The sequence below is a fragment of the Emydura macquarii genome, unplaced genomic scaffold, assembly GCF_026122565.2.
Source record: "Emydura macquarii macquarii isolate MOO-44397 ecotype Brisbane River unplaced genomic scaffold, CSIRO-AGI_Emac_v2 contig_450, whole genome shotgun sequence".
Taxonomy (NCBI): domain Eukaryota; kingdom Metazoa; phylum Chordata; order Testudines; family Chelidae; genus Emydura; species Emydura macquarii.
In genome coordinates this window covers 864986-885737 of record NW_027130587.1, presented here as the reverse complement: position 1 = coordinate 885737, position 20752 = coordinate 864986, and the positions used below count along the sequence as shown (strand labels likewise).

Sequence of the window (20752 nt, the reverse complement as noted above, 5' to 3'; positions counted from 1 at the left end):
TGCGGTGGGGGAGCAGATCGGGCAGGGATTAGGCCCTGCCACACTCTCCAGGCATTCGACGCCCGCCCATCTCTGCTCTCCACAGCGCCCGGGAGGCCTGCCCGCCTGACTGCCTCTTGGTGACGGCTCTTGTCTTTCTCCTCCTAGAAAAGCAGCAATAAAACGCTCGTTATTTAAGCCAAACTGACCTGGCATGTAACTTACTGGCTCGAGCTGAGCACTGACCCGGGTGGGGTGAGTAACTACCTGGGCAGCTGGGGCCAGGGCCCGGGACAGGCTCTGTTTTTCTTCTCATCCCTCAGGGCTGTAGACGGCTGCCATTGAATAGCTCACTGCCATAAGCGTGGGATGCTCACTGGTGGGCCCAGCACTGCCTTGGTCTTGCACTGAACACAAGGGAGACAGACACAGGGCTCTTATTCTCAGGACACCTGTATCTAAACATAGCTCCTTCCCACCCCGCCTCCTGCTCATCTCCTGATCCCATGGTACAGCCTGGACGTCACAAATATTAACCCCCACATGGTGCACACAGGACCCTGCCCTCAGACCCCCCCTCACCGTGGGCTGGTCCCCTCCTGACTCCACACACCCTTGCCGTATGTCAGAGATGACACTATCCAGATACACACCGAGAGCCCAGCATCAGAGCCAGCCTAGCAAGGGGAGACAGAGCCCTGGGGCTTGACACAGGCTGGAAGGGGGAGTACGGGAGAGAGCATCATGCTGCAACCCCTCGGACGACTGCAATCCAGGCTGCATGTGCACCAGAGACAAGGGGCCCTGCACCATCAAGGGGCGTGTCAGCAAGGGGGAAAGACAGAGGTGGGGTTAAGAATGGAAATTTACCTGGGCATTGCCAGACTTCCTGGTGTTTAAAACCGCTTGAACGGCCAAATCCTAATTTCCTGACATTCAAACTGCCTCACTTCAGCTAATCAGACTTCTCAATATTACTTGATTTAATAACAACCACATGCCAAGAACATTGCGGCCAAGTAATCGTCTATGTCTGCCCTGCGGGTGTGTCTCTGTTGCACTCAGCGGTGTAAGTGCCGCTCAGGTAAGCGCATCCTTGCTAGCGTTAATCTAGCGAGCACGATGAAAGAGAGCGACGCAGCTGTGGCAGCTCAGCCCCCGGCGCACGCTAGGACATGAGTCCACACCTGGCGTTCCAGGTGGGTTTGTACAGCCCACACTGAGGCCTGCACTCACTGCCGCATCTTCACTGCTCTTTTCAGTCGTGGCAGCTAGATGAAAGCTAGCGCAGGTGCCCCCGTGAGCTGCAATCTCACCACACCTTAGCTCGCAGGGCAGACATACCCTGAGGCAGACTCAGCATTTGCTTGCTGGGAATCCAGAACAGAACTGGCCAGTTCCCAACACACAAGCCATGAAAGGCGCTAAGGCCCAGATCCACAAAGGGACTTAGGCACCTAAACCCCAGAGGCAGTTGCCTTGATCCCATTTTTAAGCACCCCTGCGAGTCACAAAACTCTGTTCTGCCGCCACCTAACCCTGTAGGTGCCTAAACCCAGGCGGCACCTACCTTTTCAGGGTGAAGCTCCCTAGACGCCTGCATTTCTACCCCTGGGCGTGCGCACAGGCTGACCTCAAACCAAGCGAGACAGGCAGGGGCACAAATGCCCAGGTTAACTGTAGGGCCTATGCTACACCGCAATCAGAGGTGGGGTTTCAGCGTCATTAGGCACAAAGCAGCTCGCTTTAATCTGGCAGGCCTGGCTCTGAGCACACCTAGTGGATCAGGGCCCATTCAAAATCCAGCTGGAGGAACGGGAGCTGCCTTCTGCCGTTTAGTCCCGTGCTTAGAGCACTCACCTAGGGTGTCAAGTCTCTCCCTGCCGGAGGGGACAAGGAGCTGCACAGGGTCTCTTCCCCTCAGGGCAGCGCTCTAACCACTGGGCTATGGCACCCTGTGATGGGGGTTTCCATTCCAGCAATTGAAGCTTCTCCACTTTGGATGAATGATCAGTGGAGCAGGGGGACTGGATTCTGGGTCTGCTCACTAACCATAGAGCTGTTCTCTCACTGGCCCTGTGACTATTCAGTCATTTATCCACAGTGGAACAGCTTCACCAGGGGAGACTGAGGCAGCCCCACGTCCAGCTGTCCCCCAGCCCTGTGATGGGAGCACACTGCTGAGAGGTGGGAGATCTCTGTTCCTTGTTCCTCCTCCTCCGCAGGCAGACTTGTCCTCAGATCTCCCACGCCTCGGGCCAGTGCTCTAGCCATGGGGGCACACGCTATAAGGGACGGGCAGCACGTCCTCCTCCTCTGGTGAAAATCAGCATAGGCTCCAGGGAAAGGGCAGGGCTCCTGGCTGGGCATCACAATCCAAGAGAGGGTGAAGCCTAAATCCCAGAGAGGGGTGGAGCTTAGGACACACCCCTCTCATCAGCAACTGCTATTGGATACTTTAGGCAAATCCCTACCTAGGCTGCTGGCTTGTGTGGCTCCCTGCTCAGGTGCTCTCTCCCCTCGCACTGTCTCGGGGTCTAGCAGCCTGACCCGGGCTTTGTGGGTCGCAGGATTTTCTAGGCACCCTGGTTTCATTGCTATTGTTGCTTGGCCTAGCTTTGATCAAGGCCAGCTGGGGGCATCTAGACAGGTTGCCCCCACATCTCTTGAGTGCATTGTAGACATACCTCTGCTCTCTGGCCCAACGGCTATGTACATCTTTAGCCGAAGACGGAGAGAATCCCACACTGGAGTAGCCATAGCCCAGTGGTTAGCGCACTCTCCCGACGGGCGAGACCCCTGTTAAAATCCTTTCACCCTAGCAGGACACCTGGGACTCCCACAGCCCAGCGGAGCGCCCTAACTGCTGGGCCTAAAGGGTGACGACGACTCAGGCTGGATTTTGTATGGGCTCCAGGCTGGTAGGCGAATTAGGCAGGGGAGCATCTGTCCTGCTGGCGCATAAGCTGGGGTCTGGAGGCCTAGAGTGAGTGCACATGCCCAAAAGCTGGGCACTTTTACAGGGAAAATGTAGCCATCGAGGAATTGTAGGTGCCTACAGGGTTAGGCAGCAGCCAAGCAGGGTGTGACCCATCCATGCCCAGGGCAGCCCCCTGAAAATGCCAAGGTCAGGGCAGGCTGCAAACGGAGAGCAGATTCTCCCAGCACTGGTGGGTGGCACTGAAGTCAGACTTCCCAACCAGCCACAAACTGTGCTTCTAATTCTCCAAACTGGTTATCAAGAAGCTAGTACCCAAATACACACAGCTCCCTTTACTGCATTCCAGTCTCCGGCCCCCAATCAGCCACCAGGTCCAGTAAAGAGACCAGTTATTTAAACTCTATGCTCTTTACTAAAAAGGTTCCTCCTGACCCCAAAGGGTCAGCCACAGCACCAGATCAATATAAGTTTGGATCTTACCCAAAACACCACGCTGCCAGCCAATCCTGTAGTAACTAAAACTAAAGGTTTATTATAAAAAGAAAGGAGCAAACCATAAGAGAAGTGTTAAATGATTAGAGCAATCAGATACATACAAATGATTGGAAAGTCCTTATACATCAGGTTTCTAGAAGAATTGTGGAGTTTGCAGTCGTGTACAGTCCGTCTGGTGCACATCCAGTACCTGGATGGGTCTCAGTCCTTTGTTTCACAGCTTCAGTTCAGTTGCAGATGACTTGATCCAGAGGTAGATAGGTGGCTGAAAGCTGAATAGGACTGAAGACAAAATGGATTCCATGCACTTGCCTTTTTATGTCCTCTGGCCCCTGCCATGCTGCTTGTGGAATTTCACAGGAACCAAAATGGAGTCCAGAGTCACATGAGTAAGTCCTGGTGACTCATCAGGTATATCCCTGGCTTCTCCCCCTGGGCCCCTTGCACCTGTGACTGTCTCAATGGGCCATGAAGCAGGCTATCACTGCAGCCATCCAGTCTGAGGTGTTAGACAGCACAATCTGAAATACAGATATATCAAACATCCATAACTTCCATTACACACAACACATGAACATAAACATCATCATTTGACTTAGCACAGTACAGCCTTTCTAACAGCACCTGACGTGGCATATCTCACATGAATTACTATGACTTTGACATACTGATGTCAAACAATATACTAAATGCTCCCCGCCCCCCAACCCAGCCAGCGTGACACAGGGATTTTGAGGAAGTCAGTGGCACTGAAATTTCTGAGGCCCAGACCCTCAAAGGTAGCCAGGCGCTGCTCCACTCAGCACGGCAACACCTAACCCCCCTAGGCAGCCTGCTGTCCATTGCAACCCTCCACCCTGTGCTGCAAGGCGCCCAGGCCCAGAGCCGCAAAAGGACTGGCACCTTGGGGTGTGTGACCCCACTGACCCTCAGACAGGACTAGGGACACGGACATGAGTGCCCCTCTCCAGGGCATGAGAGCAGGGCCCAATGAGGGGAGGTGTGGAGACCCAATGGGCACCCCTGGGTGCTCTTGGGGAGGAAGGGGGTCTCCACTTGCTGTCTGTTATGCGTGGGAATGGCCCATGAGCATCACCACACTATAGTCTGTGCAGGCTCCTCCATGCACGTCACAAACCTGCAGCAAACCTCACAATCCCCAAAGGAGGGGTGTAGGAAGCCGCTGTGGCCTCCCACGGAGCCAGAGCCCGAGGAAGGGCGCGAGCGCCCTGATTGGACCACCTCATGCCCTGCCACGGAGTCTGCCCGGCAACAAGGGACCCGGGCCGAGATAGGACCACCCAGCCAGTCCAATCGGCGGCAGCGGGGCGGAGCCACGACAGGAAGGGGAAGTATAAAAGCCTGGCCCCTGAGCCCAGTAGGGCCCAGACTGTTGCCAGAGACAGACGTGCTGCCCTGCCAGCAGAGGCCTAGGCCGGAGCTGAGCCGAGCCGCCGATGAATCCCGGCCCCGCCTGGGGACTGGATAGGGCCTTTGCAGAGCTGGACCAGGCAGCTCGGCCAGGATGACTGGGCTGAGCTACCCCGAGCCTGGGCCCAGACACTGGAACCCCAGGACTGGGCCAAAACCCCGGAGCAGCCCGAGTCGCGGGTACCCCCTGAGGCCAGGCCAGATCTGAAGGAGCTGCTGGCTGCCGAGCCCCTCCCTGAGTTGGGGCAGGACTTGGAGGAGCTGCCAGAGGCCGAGCCTCTCCCTACCTACAACGACCTTGAGGAGCTGCCCTCTGAAGAGGAACTCCCCGCCTTACCCCCGGTCGATGCAGAGGGACTGACGCTAGGCCCGGCGGAATACCCTGGCAGCCCAGAGGAGGCAGGTACTGGGGTCAGTGGGGAGGAAGTAGCCCAGGGACAGCCACGTGCCGTGGCTGAATCCCCGTTATAGTCGGTGTGTTGTGGCGGGAGCCCCGCCGACACAGTGGCAGCCACTTCTGCCACTACTAGGGCCCTGGGCTGGGACGCAGTGGAGACGGGTGGGCCTGCGTCCCCCTCCCCTTCCCCTTTTCCCTAGCCACCCCAGGAGAATCTCTCTCCTGACCGCTCCGGAGGCCGTTGCCTTGCTCGCTGCTCACCCTACCTAAGGGTTGGAGCAACTGACTCCTTGTTCGCTCACACAGATTGGGGGCCTGAGCGGTAGACTGGGTGCTCACCCTGCCTAAGGGTGGATTGCTAAGACTGCTCCCTCGCCAAGCGCGAGCTATTTCCCTGTCTGTAGGAAGCCGCCGTGGCCTCCCACGGAGACAACGCGCTTACAAGGGGGTTCTCCTCAGACACGGCCAGGCGGGTCTGTTACCCGTGTCTGACCATCAAAGGGGGGCATGTGGGCTCTCTTGCAAAAGAGAACTAGCTGGTTGCCGTGGTTACCACACAATGGTAGTATGGGAAACAGTTTGGCAGGTATATCAAATGTAAATTAGGCTGCACAACTGTTGAAGTGAGACTTGCAGCTGGGGCGAGGGAGGGTCTCAGGGCTAGCTCAATCAGCACCGAACAAGGTGAGCATCTGCGGAGACCCGACAGCACTTTGTTTACTGTCTGCGCCAGCTGGGGATTTGAGCATTTACTGAGACAGATGGAGGCCCCCGGGCTAAGACAGTAACCTGCGTAACTGTGTAAGAGCAAAGGGAACGGCACCAATTGTTATCCGTTACTAAAGAGACACTCTGCCGGCAGGGTGCCTCATGAAAGGTGCATCCCAGCTCTCTGGACTGGACAAGCGCTGCAAGGACTGACCATTGGGTGAGAAATACCTTATTAGACAGGGAAGGAACTAGTTAAAAAGCATAGGCTGTAGATTGTCTTTTATGTTTTTATTTGAATTAGAACCTTAGGTTTCAAACCCTTTGATTTTTGGCTACTTCTTTTATTTGAACTGCTGTTTCAAGCTCTATGAATTAAACTTCAGTTTGGTTTTATTATAGACATGTCTAAATGCCTTGTGCTAAGGAGTGCTGAACTGAGCTGAAACCAGTGGACTGGGGGGCACTGCATCCACAGAGGCAGCAGATCAGTGCATATTAAGGGTGTCCAAAAGACAAGGCACTGGACACTCGAATGTTACAAAGTGGGGTGTGTATATTGCTTGCCAGCAGACTACATAAAACTGAGGAAGCTAATTAAATGGAAATTAAAAGGAACAGTCATAAGGGTGAAACGATGACAAGCTGCATAGAGACTTTTTAAAAATATTCATAGAGGCTCAAACAATTTGTGTACCCCAAATTAAAAAAAATCAGTAAGAGGACCAAAAAAACCCAGCCCGCTAACCCTACCACCAAAGCTAAACAACAAAGTAAATGAGGGGATTAGAGACAAAAAGGCACCCTGTAAAAACAAAGTCAAATCCTACTCAGGAAACTAGAAAGGAACAAACCCTGGCAAGTCAAGTGTAAAAGTATAATGAGGCAGGTCAAAAAAGAATTTGAAGAGCAACTAGCAAGACTCAAAAGCTAACAGCAAAAACATTTTTAAGTACATCAGAAGCTGGAAGCCTGCTGAACAATCAGGGGGGCCATGGATGATCAACATGCAAAAGGAGCACTCAAGGAAGACAAGGCCGTTGCAGAGAAGCTAAATTAATTCCTTGCATCGCTCTTCATGCAGAGGATGTGAGGGATAGTCCCACACCCAGGTCATTTGTTTTAGGTGACAAATCTGAGGATCTGTCCCAGCTTGAGGTGTCAATAGAAGAGGTTTTGGAACAAATTGATAAAGTCACCAAGACTAGATGGTATTCACCCAAGAGTTCAACTTCTGAAGGAACTCAAATAGGAAATTGCAGAATTGACCAAAGACTTTTAAGCAAAGAAAGGAGTCATGGGATAAAAAGGGAGATCCCTCTTATGGATCAATAACTGGCTAAAAAATAGGAAACAAAGGGTAGGAATAAATGGTCAGTTTTCACAGTGAAGAGAGGTAAATAGTAGGGTCCCCCAAGGATATGCACTGGGTTCAACATGTTGGTAAATGACTCTGGAACAGGGAGTGAACAGTGAGGTGGAAAATTTGCAGACGATACTAAATTACTCAAGATAGTTAAGTCTAAAGCATCTGCAAAGGGGTGTCACTAAACTGGGTCAGAGGACAAGAAAATGGCAGATGAAATTCTATGTTATGTGGCGAGGGAGGCCTGTTCCGCCCCTCCACGGTCCCACCCTCTACCCCGGGCCCGACCCAGGGACCCTGTGAGGAGTAGCCTCAAACCGCTTAGTCCATGAGAGCTACTACCTTCCCTGGGCCGCCTGTCCTTGGCCCCACTGCTCATGGTCCACTTCCTGGAACCGGGGCGAGCGTTCTTCCGCCTTCCTCATCTTGGGTCTCTCTGTCCCTGTGATCCTCCCGTTTGGTTGAGGTCACCCCACCTCAACTCCTTCGCTCAGTTGTCTGAGCAGCTGGGTCCTCTTTCAGGCCCCGTGCCTACGACGCTCAGCCCTGCCCGGACAGGCTTCTCCTTAACTCCCATACCTTTGGTATTGTGGCAGCAACAGTTCTAAGCTACGGTACGGCACGGCACGGCACGGCACGGCACAGCTGCTCCTCCTCTCAACTCCCTTTCAACCTGAAAGGGAGGCCTTTAATTGCTAGGGCAAGCTCCTTAATTGGCCTCAGGTGGCCTAATTGACCAGGAGTAACCCTGGCTGAATCACCCAGGGAACAAGGATTTGTTAATCCTGGGGCTAATATATACACCTTCTGGGGCTGGATGAGCCAGCAGCAGCCGCTGCCATGGGGCCCCCGGCAGAGACCGACCTGTACCGGGACACGTAGGTGCGCTACCTGGGCTACGCCAATGAAGTTGGAGAGTCCTTCAGAGCCATCGTGCCCGTCTCGCTGGTCTGGGCGAGCTATGGAGTGGCAACGGTGTACGTGATGGCCAACGCGGTTGATAAGGAAAAGAAGGCAGCGGTTGCATGGGAAGACGACGCGGGTGGTCGTGGTGGATACGTTGTGTGGCAGGCCCTGGCCTCTGTAGCCATCCCCGGCTTCACCATTAACCGCATCTGTGCTGCCTCCCTCTACCTCCTGGGCACCATGATCCGCTAGCCTCTCCCCGTCCGGAAGTGGACGACCACTGCCATCGGCCTCTCAGCCATTCCCTTCATCATCAAGCCCATCGACAGAGCCGTGGATTTCCTGATGGACTCCAGCCTCCGCAAACTCTACAGTTCAGAAGAGAAACACCCCTCTTCCTCCGGATGCAGCCTCCCCTGGCTGCTGAAGCAGGGGGAACACCTCTCACGCCCCAGCTCCACAGCTGACTCCACTGTATTTCAGACTCATTTGCTGGTGTTAAACCTATTTACTGTGAGATGGGGGCAGGAGAGGAAGTGGGTTGGAGCAGCCTTTCCCTAGCGGAGACTCCCCTGTTTGAGAAGCATTAGCACTAGGCCTGCATTACCAAGAGCTGGTGCCCTACATCTGTGCTGGCAGCTTGGCTGCTTTGGCAGCATGGGACTTCAGGGTTATTTGTGCTGCCTTGGGCCTTCCCCAGGGCGTACAGGGAGAAGAGGGCCCTCTGCCCCCCACACACACTGATGCAATGGGATGCTAGTCCAGCCTAGCGCTGGTAGATTCTATAGCTTAACTTAGAAAGCCAGGGGACCATGTTAGAATCATACAATATTAGAGTTGGAAGGGACCTCAGGAGGTATCTAGTCCAACCCCCTGCTCAAAGCAGGACTAACCTCAGCTATATCATCCCAGCCAGGGCTTTGTCAAGCCTCAGCTTAAAAACCTCTAAAGATGGAGATTCCACCACCTCCCTAGATAACCCATTCCAGAGCTTCACCACCCTCCTAGTGAAAAACTTCTTCCTAATGTCCAACCTAGACCTCCCCCACTGCAACGTGAGACCATTGCGCCTTGTTCTGTCATCTGTCACCACCGAGAACAGCCTAGCCCCATCCTCCCTGGAACCCCCTTTCAGGTAGTTAAAGGCTGCTATCAAATCCCCCCTCATTCTTCTCTTTTGCAGACTAAACAAGCCCAGTTCCCTCAGCCTCTCCTCCTAAGTCCTGTGCTCCAGCCCCCTAATAATTTTGGTTGCCCTCCGCTGGACTCTCCAACTTCTCCACATCCTTTTTGTAGTGGGGGGGGGGGGGGGGCCCAAAACTGGACACAATACTCTAAATGCGGCCTCACCAATGCCGAATAGAGGGGAATAATCACTTCCCGTGACCTGCTGGCAATGCTCCTCCTAATGCAGCCCAATATGCTATTAGCCTTCTTGACAACCAGGGCACACTGCTGACTCATATCCAGCTTTTTATCCACTGTTACCCCCAGGTCCTTTTCTGCAGAGCTGCTGCCCAGCTCGTCGGTCCCCAGTCTATAGCTGTGCATGGGATTCTTCCTTCCTAAGTGGAGGACTCTGCACTTTTCTTTGTTGAACCTCATTAGATTTCTTTTGGCCCAATCCTCCAGTTTGTTTAGGTCCTCCTGTATTCTATCCCTACCTTCCAGGGTATCTACCACTCCCCCCAGCTTAGTGTCATCCGCAAACTTGCTGAGGGTGCAATCTACCCCATCCTCCAGATCATGAATGAAGATGTTGAACAAAACCGGACCCAGGACCGACCCCTGGGGCACTCTGCTTGTGACCGGCTGCCAGATAGACATGGAACCATTGATCACTACTCATTGAGCCCGATGATCTAGCCAGTTCTCTATCCATTTTATAGTCCATTCATCCAACCCATACTTCTTTAACTTGCTGATAAGAATACTGTGAGAGACATATCAAAAGCTTTGCTAAAGTCAAGGTATATCACATCCACCGCCTTCCCTACATCCACAGAGCCAGTCACCTCATCATAGAAAGCAATCAGGTTGGTCAAGCATGACTTTCCCTTGGTGAATCCATGTTGACTGTTCCTGATCACCTTAGTTTTGGCCCCTTGAGAGATCTATATTTACTGTGAAATCCTGGGGTGGGGGTTACTTGCATTCAGTCAGTCACTCACTGGCCCCAGTTCCTGCTGTTGACTACGCAGGTGCCCCCTCCATGACTCCAACTCCCTCACTTCCGATTCTGCCAATAAACTGCTTTAAACATGAAAAAAGAAAAAAAAAAAAAAAAAACACCCTCTCCTACAGCCATCAGGTCTGGCCCTGTCACAGTTGATAAATTAAAAATAATGCACTTTGAAAAACACAATTGCACTACATATACAAAATGACAGGATCTAAATTAGCTGTTACCACCCAAGAAAGAGAGCTTGGAGTCATTGTGAATAGTTCCCTGAAAACATCCACTCAGGATGCAGCAGCTGTCACAAATGCTAGGAACCATTAAAAAAGGGATAGATAATAAAACCATAAATTTCATAATGACACTATCTAAATCCATGGTAAACCCATACCTTGAATATTGCATGCACTTCTGGTCACCCCATCTCAAAAAAGGTATATAAGAATTGGAAAAAAGATACAGAGAAGGGCAACAAAAATTATTAGGGGTATGGAATGGCTTCTGTATAGAGAAGTGATTAAAAAGACTGGAACTGTTCAGCTTGGAAAAGAGATGATTAAGGGAGGATATTATAGAGGTCTATAAAATCGTGAATGGTGTGGAGAAATTGAATAAGGAAGTGTTATTTACCCTGTCACATAATACACGAACCACGGGTTATCCAATGAAATTAATAGGCAGTAGGTTTTAAACAAAAATAAGGAAGTACTTCTTCGCACAATGCACAACCTGTGAAACTCGTTGCCACGGGATGTTGTGAAAGCTAAAAGTATAACTAGGTTCAAAGTATATTTAAGTAAGTTCCTAGAATATAGGTGAATCAATGGCTATTAGCCAAGATGGTCAGGAACACAACCACATGCTCTGGGTGTCACTAAACCTCTGACTGCCAGAAGTTGGGACTGGACAACAGAGGATGGATCACTTGATAAATTGCCCTGTTCTGTTCATTCCCTCTGTAGCAGCTGGCACTGGCCACTGTTGGAAGACAGGACACTGGACTAGCTGGACCATCAGCCTCACCCAGTACGGCCGTCCTTACGCAAAACAGTGGGGCTTGCACAACCAAGCACCTGTGGTGCCATCAGCCAGTGGCTGGGGACTTGGGGAGCGTCTCCCGTGGTGGACAGATGGGCTCTCTCCCGCTGTGCACAAGTGGTTGTGATTAACCCTGGACAGCCCAGGTAACCCCAAAAAGTTTCCCAGGAGGTGAATAAGGAATCAAACCCTGGCATCCAGCTGGAGAGAGCAGGCTGGACGTTATGTATGATGCCGCTTAGTGCTGAGCACAGACACACATTGTGCGTGCTTGGCCTAAGCAGAGCTGAGCCCTGGTGGACCAACACAGCGCTCTCACGACAGGAGGCGTCAGTGATCAGCACTGTGGTGAGAAGCAGCCTGCATTAGACTCAGGAGGAAATGAGAAGGAGCTGGTCAGAAGGCAGGCCCCAGTGTGGATTACAGAGCAAGGCCCTGGTGCTGCAGAGGGACAGAGATCCCTTTTACGGCTGGTCCATGCACAGCTCTGCACAGACTTAACTACATTGGTAGAAAAACCAGTGTAGGTAAATTGGGGCATCCCCCTAGGTGGCTGCAGTTCTAGCAGCAGAAAGGCGTTGAGAGCAGCGTTGCTTGGTTTAGACCAGAAGTGTGGCCACACACAAGGGGGCTGTGCTGATTTTGTGCAGAAGTATGCAGACAAGACTTTCTGGAGTCTAGGTCCTTCCTCAGAAGCATGCACATGCACACTCACACCTGACACACACACCTGCGTACAGCTCGCCTCACACTCCCAGACATGCGGGCACAGACACACTTGTGCTTTCGATGCAGTTTGTGCATCTCATCTCAGGCATGGATGCTGAGAGCTGTGACCCCTCCGCTGGGCTTCACCCTGGTCACGTCCAGCCATTCATCATTGTCTTTGCAGACCCAGGTCCTCCCCGCCTCACACACACACACTTGACTACCCTGTGTCAGGCTAGCTGAGTGAGAGCGAGCACAAAGAGATGCTTCGAGTAACAGGGCCAGACTCTCCCCCAGCATTCAGCTAGTGCTGCTGTAGCCTCCCAGAATCATATGGAATCAGCCTGGGTAGGAGACCGCTCAGGCCTAAGGAACATTTGACTCTGGGGAGAGGCAGAGGGACTCGCACTGAAATGGCTCTTCTGACTGCCCCACAGGCAGCTAAGATGGAGGCTGCCGTCCAGAAGCCGCACACACTGGTGAGCCCAGCACCAGCACTGCCGTGTCACTGGTGACCTGCCCTCGCTCCGTTCGGGAGGCCATGCAGCATTCTCTGCACAGCGACCTGCCGATGCTTCTGGGAAGGTGTGGGCCGGCCGGCCTGAGCCTGCACGATCCGGCTGGGGCAGGCTGGCGTGCCCGTCGAGAGGGTGTGTCGCCTTGGCCGGGACAAGCCCTGTGCACGGGGCGGGGGACAAGCCCCACACCAGCAGCCGGGCTGGTTTAGTACCGGCTAAGCCCAAGGCCCTGCAGGGCCGGGACACTCCAGATCAAAGCCCGGCTCCTCAGGACAGGCTACGGGCTCCTTCCTGCACCGCCCGCGCCGAGATCCCGGCTCTGCCTGGGCCCCTGGGCAAAGGGCAGCGCTCGTCTGCAGCCGGAGTGGCACTAAGCACAGCGGGCCCAGCCCTGTCCCCGCCCGGCCTGGCTTATCAGACCGGCCTGGGGCCTCCTTCCCGCTGCCTTTATGGCTCGATGGCCCCATCAACCCGCCGAGTGGCTCCGCTCGCCCAGCCGCTTTCGCGCTGATCGAGACGGGGCGCCGGGGGGCGGGCGAGGGGACAGGCGCACGGCACGGCACCGCTCCCCGGGCGCCCGCAGCCAGCAGGGCAGGCCCGAGGCGCCCGGCACCAAGCGGGCAGCCCCCCCCGGGCAGGGCACTGCGGAGGGGAAGGGGCGAACCTGGCCGTGGCTGGGGAGGGGGCTGGGAGGGACGGGAGTGTCCGCCCTGCCCAGGAGCGGGGCGGGGCGGGGCGGGGACGGGCGGGCTCGGGCAGTCCGCGCTGGGCGGCGGGAGCCAAGACTGGCCCCGAGCCCGCGCGCAGCAGCAGCAGCGCCCCTCCCCTGAGGCGGGCGGGGCTAGGCCAGGCCGAGGCCGGCTGCGAGGGGCGGGGCTGGCTCTGACGCGAGGCTCGCGGCCGGTATCGGTCACGTGCTGCGGGTTTCGCTGGCCCCAGGGCGAGGTCGCACAACTCTCGCTTTGTTCCGCCGTCGGGCCGCAGCGGAGGGGCGGAGCTTGTGGCAGCCCCGCCCCCGAGTCCCGCTGGCTCAACCCCTACGTGTGGCGGGTCGCGCGGCCGGTCTCCTTGGTGACCGCCCCCCCTCGCCCCGATGCGCCGCTGGCTCGGCCGCCCCCGCCTCTGCCTCCTCCAGGCCGCGCGGGCAGCTCCCCGGCCCCGAGACCCGCCCCGCGCCCCGGCCGGCACCCGAGGATGGTGCGGCAGCGCGGCCGGGCGCCCTTCGATGACGTAAGCGTTCTGCCCCGCCCACACTGCGTTCCTCCGTCCCCGTCCTGTTCCCCCTCCCCCCGCTCCCGAGCTCGGGCCAGTGCGGCCGCCACGTGGCCAGCGGCCCGGCCCGGCCAGTAGCCAGCCCCCAGCGCGAGTGTGCGCTGCGCGGCCCCGTAGGGTCACACACACACCCCCCATGTTCCCAAAGAGAGGGCACGGGGATACCTGCTGGGATGTTCCCAAAGAGAGGGGGGTGCACGGGGATACCTGGGGGGTGGCTGGGAGGAGGTGCTGGGAGGAGGTGGGGGGTTGGAGGGTATGGGGGGTGCTGGGAGGAGGTGGGGGGTTGGAGGGGGTATTGGGGGGTGTGGGAGGTGGGGTGGCTGGGAGGAGGTATGGGGGGTGCTGGGAGGGGTGGGGGTTGGAGGGAGTATGGGGGGGGAGGTGGGGTGGCTGGAGCAGGTACCGGTGGCCTCACTCTCGAGGTGTGGCCGGGGGCAGTGTCGCTCCCCCTGTCACGGTGGCAGGGTGGCTGGCGCAGCCCCAGGACTAGTCAGTCAGAGCCTCCCTGCAGGCCTCTCCCCCTCCCGACTACAGGGAGCCGGCCTGGAGCCTGGCTGTCAGCACAGAATCATAGCAGATGAGGGTTGGCAGGGACCTCAGGAGGTATCTAGTCCAACCCCCTGCGCAAAGCAGGACCAACCTCAACTAAATTATCCCAGGCCCCAGCCAGGGCTTTGTCACCTCTCCCAGAGTCCTGGCTGGTCTCTGAGGCCCCCTGGGGGCAGGCAGCCCAGCACTGCAGACAGGCACTTAGCAGCTCGGCTTACCTGGCGGGCCCGGGCAGGACCCAGCAGCTGCAGGAGAGATCAATTGAGGCAGGGAGGCAGCTCTTTCTGAGCTGCAATGTCTGCTCCGGAAGGAAAGAATTCCAGACATTTCCTCTTATTGGAAAAATCTCCCTGGACAAAGGGCAAACTACTAAAAAAGAGGTCATGTCCTGGAAAACCAGATGTATGGTAGCCCTATATCTCTGGTCCAACCTGGCCTGGCTGTGTCCTGCCCCTGGCCTGTGGCCTGCCTTGGCCCAGCCCTTGTCCTGCCCCCAACCCATGTTCTGCCCTGGCCTGGCCCGTATCCTGACCGCGCCCGGCCTAACCCAGGTCTTGTCCATGTTCCAGCTGTGTCCTGGTCCATGTCTTGTCCTCGGCCCAGGTCCTTCCCCTTCTCTCCCAGCTCAGGTCCTGCCATGTCCCCAATCTGTGTCATGTTCAACCTGGTCTATATACTGCCCTCAGCCCCATCCTTCCCCCAGCCCAGCTCAGTGTCTGTGTTTTGGAGGCCACTGCCCCTTTCCTTTGTAGTGGGTCATGTCCAGGAAAACCAGATGTATAGTAACTCTATATCCCTGGTCCAACCTGGCCTGGCTGTCCTGCCCCTGGCCTGTGACCTGTCTATGGCCCAGCCTGTGTCCTGCCCAGCCCATATCCTGCCCTGGCTTGGCCCAGTCTGTCCTTCCCCCAGCCCAGCTCAATGCCCATGTTTTGCAGGCCTCTGCCCCTCTCGTACACAGTGTTCGATGGACCTGCGCCACAGCCCCCACTCGTCTTCCTGCATGGCCTGCTGGGAAGTAAGGGCAACTTCCGTGCCATCGCCCGGGCCCTGGTGCAGCGGAGCGGCCGCAAGGTGAGAACAAGGGGCAGGGCTGGGCCAGTACAGGGGGCAGCCAAGGGGTTGAGCTCTGGGCCTGCCCTGCCCAGCTTGCAGCGGCTCCTCTCCCCTGCCAGGTGCTGACCATGGACGCTCGGAACCACGGCGAGAGCCCGCACAGTGCCACCATGAGCTACGAGGCCATGAGTCTGGACGTGCAGCGCCTCCTGCGCCAGCTGCACCTCCCCAAGTGTGTCCTGGTTGGCCACAGCATGGGCGGCAAAACCGCCATGACGCTGGCACTGCAGCAGGTACGTGTACATGCGGCTGCTGGGGAGCGGCCAGCAGGGTTCAGAGTTTGGGGCAATTGCTACTGTTTGCCCTTTCCCACCACGCGGCTCTCCCTGGGGGGTAGGGGGTGTTGTGAGGAGCAAGAAACCCCTTCCATGGGGTTGCAGGAGGGCACGTTGGCATGTTCTGTGAGGAATAAGAGCCCAGCGTTTGCTGTCCTGGCAGGGCCTGGCGAAGGGAAGGTGGAGGGGTTTGTTCCTTTCTCTGGCCCCTGGCATGGCCAGCCCACAGTCAGCGCAGTTTATTGGGACAGGCTCCCTCTGTGTGAATACCCCAGAGTGCTGTTCGCATGGAGATAATGGACCTTGTCCTGAGGAAGGATCTATTCAAGGGGAGCTGGGACCTTCTCACATCTCCATTGAGCAGGATCTGGCTGGCCACTTCTCATGGCAGAACCTGTTAACACATGCACAGGAAAGGGGATGGCCTTTTGGTACCGGGTGCTCTTCTCTCTGCACCTTCATGGAAGCAATATCTCAGCTTAGTCCTAGAGACTGCTGTGCTCCTACAGATGCTCTCTCTCCAATGAGGACTTCATTGCCTGTGGGTTTAAAATTCCCCGGCATTTTCCAAGACCCATTGTCATAAATCTGGTTGTGGGGTTCTGCCTTCTGACACACCCTGCCATTTCATCTAGGGAGTTAATCTCTATTCTCACAGTAAGAGTTACTGTGCCATATTCCACCCCAGAAGTGGCTGCATTTCAGGGCTAGCTGGCAGCTCCCGGCTATCCAGTCTATAAAGGGATTTGGAGCATTCACTTGGCAGAGTGTTATGGAAATGTAAGCTGGATGTGAAAATCCTGTTTAGCCTTCCCTGTCTGCTCTGTACTCTCCCCGTTGTGTGCTCTGGGATCTTTGCTGGAGAGTGGCAGGCATGTCAGGGGTGGAAGGCCCTTGGGTAGGAGCTACTCCCCAGAGCTGGTTTTTCTTGGGGGCACATCTATGTGCGGGGCTCTCTGACTGTTTCTCACTCTCCTCGTGGCCCTGAGCAGAGTCCCTGTTGGAGTGGGATCCTTACACTCGCTTGTGTCCCCAGCCAGATCTTGTGGAGCGCCTGGTGTCTGTAGACATTAGTCCCACAGAGAGCGTGACTGTGACGAATTTCCAGGCCTATATCTCTGCCATGAGGAGAGTGAGCATCCCGAGTGGAATCCCCCGCTCCACAGCACGCAGGCTGGCAGAGGATCAGCTGCGTCCAGTCATCCAGGTAAGGTAGCCCACAAGGATGACCCCTCCTACCCCATTGCGGGAGCGCACTGTCTCAGAGCCTGCCAGTCCCAGCTGGAGCTTTTCTGTCCTCATTCTCTTAGTCCTGTCCCTGATGCCTGTCGTAACCTCAGCTGGGCCTGCACTGGGGATTGGCACTAGGGCCAGCACATGATCAGCTGGGGTAGGGAGGGGGTGCTGGAACAGACACATGAGACCTGGTGTGACAGGTCAGCTACTGAGGGGGTGTGACGGGGCGCCCTGGAGCATCCCTGGCTGGCATACATGTGTGCACCATGATACACATGAACACACCTTAAAAAATAGAATTAGGAAGGCCAAAAAAGAATTTGAAAACAGCTAGCTAAAGACTCAAAAGGTAACAGCAAAAAAATTAAGTACGTCAGAAACAGGAGCCTGCTAAACAACCAGTGGGGCCACTGGATGATCGAGCTGCTAAAGGAGCACTCAAGGAAGATAAAGCTATTGTGGAGAAACTAAATGAATTCTTTGCATTGGTCTTCATGCCTGAGTGTGTAAGGGAGATTCCCAAACCTGAACCATTCTTCTTCAGTTCCAAATCTGAGAAACTGTCCCAGATTGAGGTGTCATTAGAGAAGGTTTTGGAACAAATTGATAAATTAAACAGTAACAGGTCAGCAGGACCAGATGGTATCCACCCAAGAGTTCTGAAGGAACTCAAATGTGAAATTGCAGAACTACTAACTGTGGTATGTAACCTATAATTTAAATCAGCTTCTGTACTGGATGACTGGAGGATAGTTAAAGTGATGCCAATTTTTAAAAAAGGCTCCAGAGGCGATTCTGGCAAATGCAGGCCAGTAAGCCTAACTTCAGTACCAGGCAAATTGGTTGAAACTATAGTAAAGAACAGAATTATCAGACACACAGATAAATATGATTTGTTGCGGAAGAGTCAACATGGTTATTGTAAAGGGAAATCATGCCTTACTAGTCTACTAGAATTCTTTGGGGGGGTCAAAAAGCATGTGGACAAGAGTGATCCAGTGGATATAGTGTACTTAGATTTTCAGAAAACCTTTGACAGGCTCCCTCACCAAAGGTTCTTAAGCAAACTAAGCAGCCATGGGATAAGAGGAAAGGTCCTCTCTGGATCAGTAACTAGTTAAAGGATAGGAAACAAAGGATAGGAATTAAATGGTCAGTTTTCAGAATGGAGAGAGGTAAATAGTGGTGTTCCCCAGGGATCAGTACTGGGACCAGTGCTGTTCAACGTATTCATCAGTGATCTGGAGAAAGAGGTGAATAGCGAGGTGGCAAAATTTGCAGATGATACAAAACTACTCAAGATAGTTAAGTCCAAAGCAGACTGTGAAGAGTTACAAAGTGATTTCACAAAACTGGGTGACTGGGCAACAAAATGGCAGATGAAATTCAGTGTTGATAAAAGCAAAGTAATGCACATTGGAAAACATAATCCCAATTATACATATAAAATGATGGGGTCTAAATTAGCTGTTACCACTCAAGAAAGATCTTGGGGTCATTGTGGATAGTTCTCTGGAAACATCCACTCAATGTGCAGCCCCAGTTAAAAAAACTAACAGAATGTTGCAAATCATTAGGAGAGGGATAGATAATAAAACAAAATATCGTATTGCCACTTTATAAATCCATGGTACGCCCACATCTTGAACACTATGTGCAGATCTGGTTGCCTCATCCCAAAAGAGATATATTGGAGTTGGAGAAGGTACAGAAAAGGGCAACCAAAATGATTAGGGGCATGGAACAGCTTCCATATGAGGAGAAATTAATAAGACTGGGACTTTTCAGCTTGGAAAAGAGATAACTAAGGGGGAATATGATAGAGGTCTATAAAATCACGACCGGAGTGGACAAAATAAATAATGATGTGTTATTTATTCCTTCTCATAACACAAGAACAGGAGTCACCAAATGAAATGAATTGGCAGCAGGTTTAAAACAAACAAAAGGAAGTATTTCTTCCCACAACGCAGAACTCCTTGCCTGAACTCCTGTGGAACTCCTTGCCAGAGGATGTTATGAAGGCCAAGATATAATAGAGTTCAGAAAAGAACTAGATAAGTTCACGGAGGATAGGTCCATCAATGGCTATTAGCCAGGACAGGCAGGGATTGCTGTTTGCCAGAGGCTGGGAATGGCTGATGGAATGAATCACTTGTGTACCTGTTCTGTTCAGTCCCTCTGAAGCACCTGGCATTGTGGCATTGGCCACTGTCTGAAGACAGGATACTGGGCTAGATGGACGGTTGGTCTGACCCAGTATGGCCGTTCTTATGTTTACCCTCGCTGCAGGTGTCGGCGGTAAGGCGGTTCCTGCTCACCAACCTGGTGGAAGCTGAGGGCCAGTACATGTGGCGGGTTAACCTGGAGGCCATTTCCCACCATATGGCCAATATCATGGGCTTCCCTGCATTCCACTCGCCTTACCCAGGACCCACTCTCTTCCTAGCAGGATCTGACTCCCCCTATGTCAGGTGAGTCCTGGGACTCTCGTGGCTCTGAGACCCATGGCTTGTTCCCTCTCATGTGGCTGCTGCATGTACTGAGAGATGGAGTGAGCCCCAGGCTCCCTGAACTGGAGGGATGTGTATATGGGGGGGAGGTCCCAGCGTGAGCCCCAGGCTGACCATGTTGGGGGGGCATTCCCAGTGTAAGCCCCAGGCCCTAGTTCTCCAGTGTGTTCTCTCCCCCTGCAGCTCCGAGGACTACCCAGAGATCGAGCGGCTCTTTCCCGAGGCAGAGATCCAGTATATCTCAGGTGCTGGCCATTGGGTCCATGCAGATAAGTCCCAAGAGTTCATCACAGCCATCTGCAACTTCCTGCTGCTGCCGTAGAGCTGCTTCCTGGGCAGGTGGAGAGAGCAGGATTTCCAGGGCTGCCTGCTCCTGGATCACCACACGAAGGACTGGGGATCCTTTTGGGGACAGGTCACTGCTGAGGTGTGGCCCCTGTTCATGAGCAGGGCCCCTGGGACGGGAGACTTGGCACACATCTGTGTGAGCGGCGGTCAGCGGAGTGTGAAGCACGGTTGCATTGCCAGGGCCAGGATCTCTCTCCACCCCATGCAGCTGGAGATGATTTGGCCTCAGTGCTGGTCCCAGCAGGCCATGGCAGAGCTGGAGATGAGGCTCCCCCCAGGCCATCATTCCTTTCCACATGCATCCCCAGCCTGTTCAGGCAGTGGCCTGTGGGCTCCCTGGCCCTGTTCTTCCCTCTTATTTGAACCCTTTTTTGGGGGTCTTAAGCTTGTTCCCATTCCCAGCCCCCTTCCCCTCTCAGCCCTTCCCCAGCTTCCTCTAAGCACACACACACCCTTCCCTGGGCTGCTTCTCTGAGCTCCAGAGCAGGTATCAGAGTCCTGTCTGTCCAGACTCCAGCCTTGCTGGAGGTTTCCATCCTCCACCAGAGGCTGGAACCAGAGCTCCCTGCTCTTGCACTGCCTGTCTGTATAACTTCCTGGGGCTGTACAGTATTTAAAATAAAGCCAAATCAGCACTGAGACACCTACACCTGCAGGCCTTCTCCCACAGACAAGACAAGGGGAGTGGGGCAGCAGTGGATTGGACTGCATGTTCTCTCAGCCTTAGGGGCCTACATAGTGGAACAAGAGTCTCTGTTCTCCTTGCCTCACAAC

General features: G+C 54.5%; 2 protein-coding genes and 1 pseudogene across 5 annotated transcripts in view; 2 read left to right on the top strand and 1 right to left on the bottom strand.

Annotated features, from left to right (window-relative positions):
- Window positions 1–12066, bottom strand: part of LOC137146407 (claudin-4-like) — a 52650-nt gene extending 40584 nt beyond the window's left edge. The window contains exon 1 of the mRNA XM_067537664.1: window positions 12061–12066. The gene's annotated coding sequence lies outside the window, so the exon portion shown is untranslated. The remainder of the gene's footprint in view (window positions 1–12060) is intronic.
- On the top strand, window positions 8158–8784 carry LOC137146651 (mitochondrial fission process protein 1 pseudogene; annotated as a pseudogene).
- A 1566-nt stretch (window positions 12067–13632) lies between the features above and the next one.
- Window positions 13633–20468, top strand: ABHD11 (abhydrolase domain containing 11). 4 transcript variants are annotated; one of them, XM_067537731.1, is made up of 6 exons: window positions 13633–13896; window positions 15429–15564; window positions 15666–15839; window positions 16918–17088; window positions 19410–19462; window positions 19814–20468. In XM_067537731.1, exons 1-6 carry the CDS (start codon window positions 13760–13762, stop codon window positions 19950–19952), a joined length of 810 nt encoding a protein of 269 aa, XP_067393832.1. In that variant the 5' UTR covers window positions 13633–13759; the 3' UTR covers window positions 19953–20468. The 4 variants fall into 4 exon arrangements, with proteins under 4 accessions (XP_067393832.1, XP_067393830.1, XP_067393833.1 ...); XM_067537729.1 differs by having other exon boundaries at window positions 19410–19591; XM_067537730.1 differs by lacking the exon at window positions 13633–13896 and adding an exon at window positions 14375–14544 and having other exon boundaries at window positions 19410–19591.
- The last annotated feature ends 284 nt before the right edge of the window (window positions 20469–20752 follow it).

What these genes read in the sequence shown, in the direction of transcription:
- ABHD11 (XM_067537729.1), top strand. Translation starts at nt 13,760, where the DNA reads ATGCGCCGCTGGCTCGGCCGCCCCCGCCTCTGCCTCCTCCAGGCCGCG. An exon ending in TGCAGCGGAGCGGCCGCAAG is followed by an intron (nt 15,565 to 15,665) that starts GTGAGAACAAGG and finishes CTCCCCTGCCAG; the next exon opens with GTGCTGACCATGGACGCTCG. An exon ending in AGCTGCGTCCAGTCATCCAG is followed by an intron (nt 17,089 to 19,409) that starts GTAAGGTAGCCC and finishes CCCTCGCTGCAG; the next exon opens with GTGTCGGCGGTAAGGCGGTT.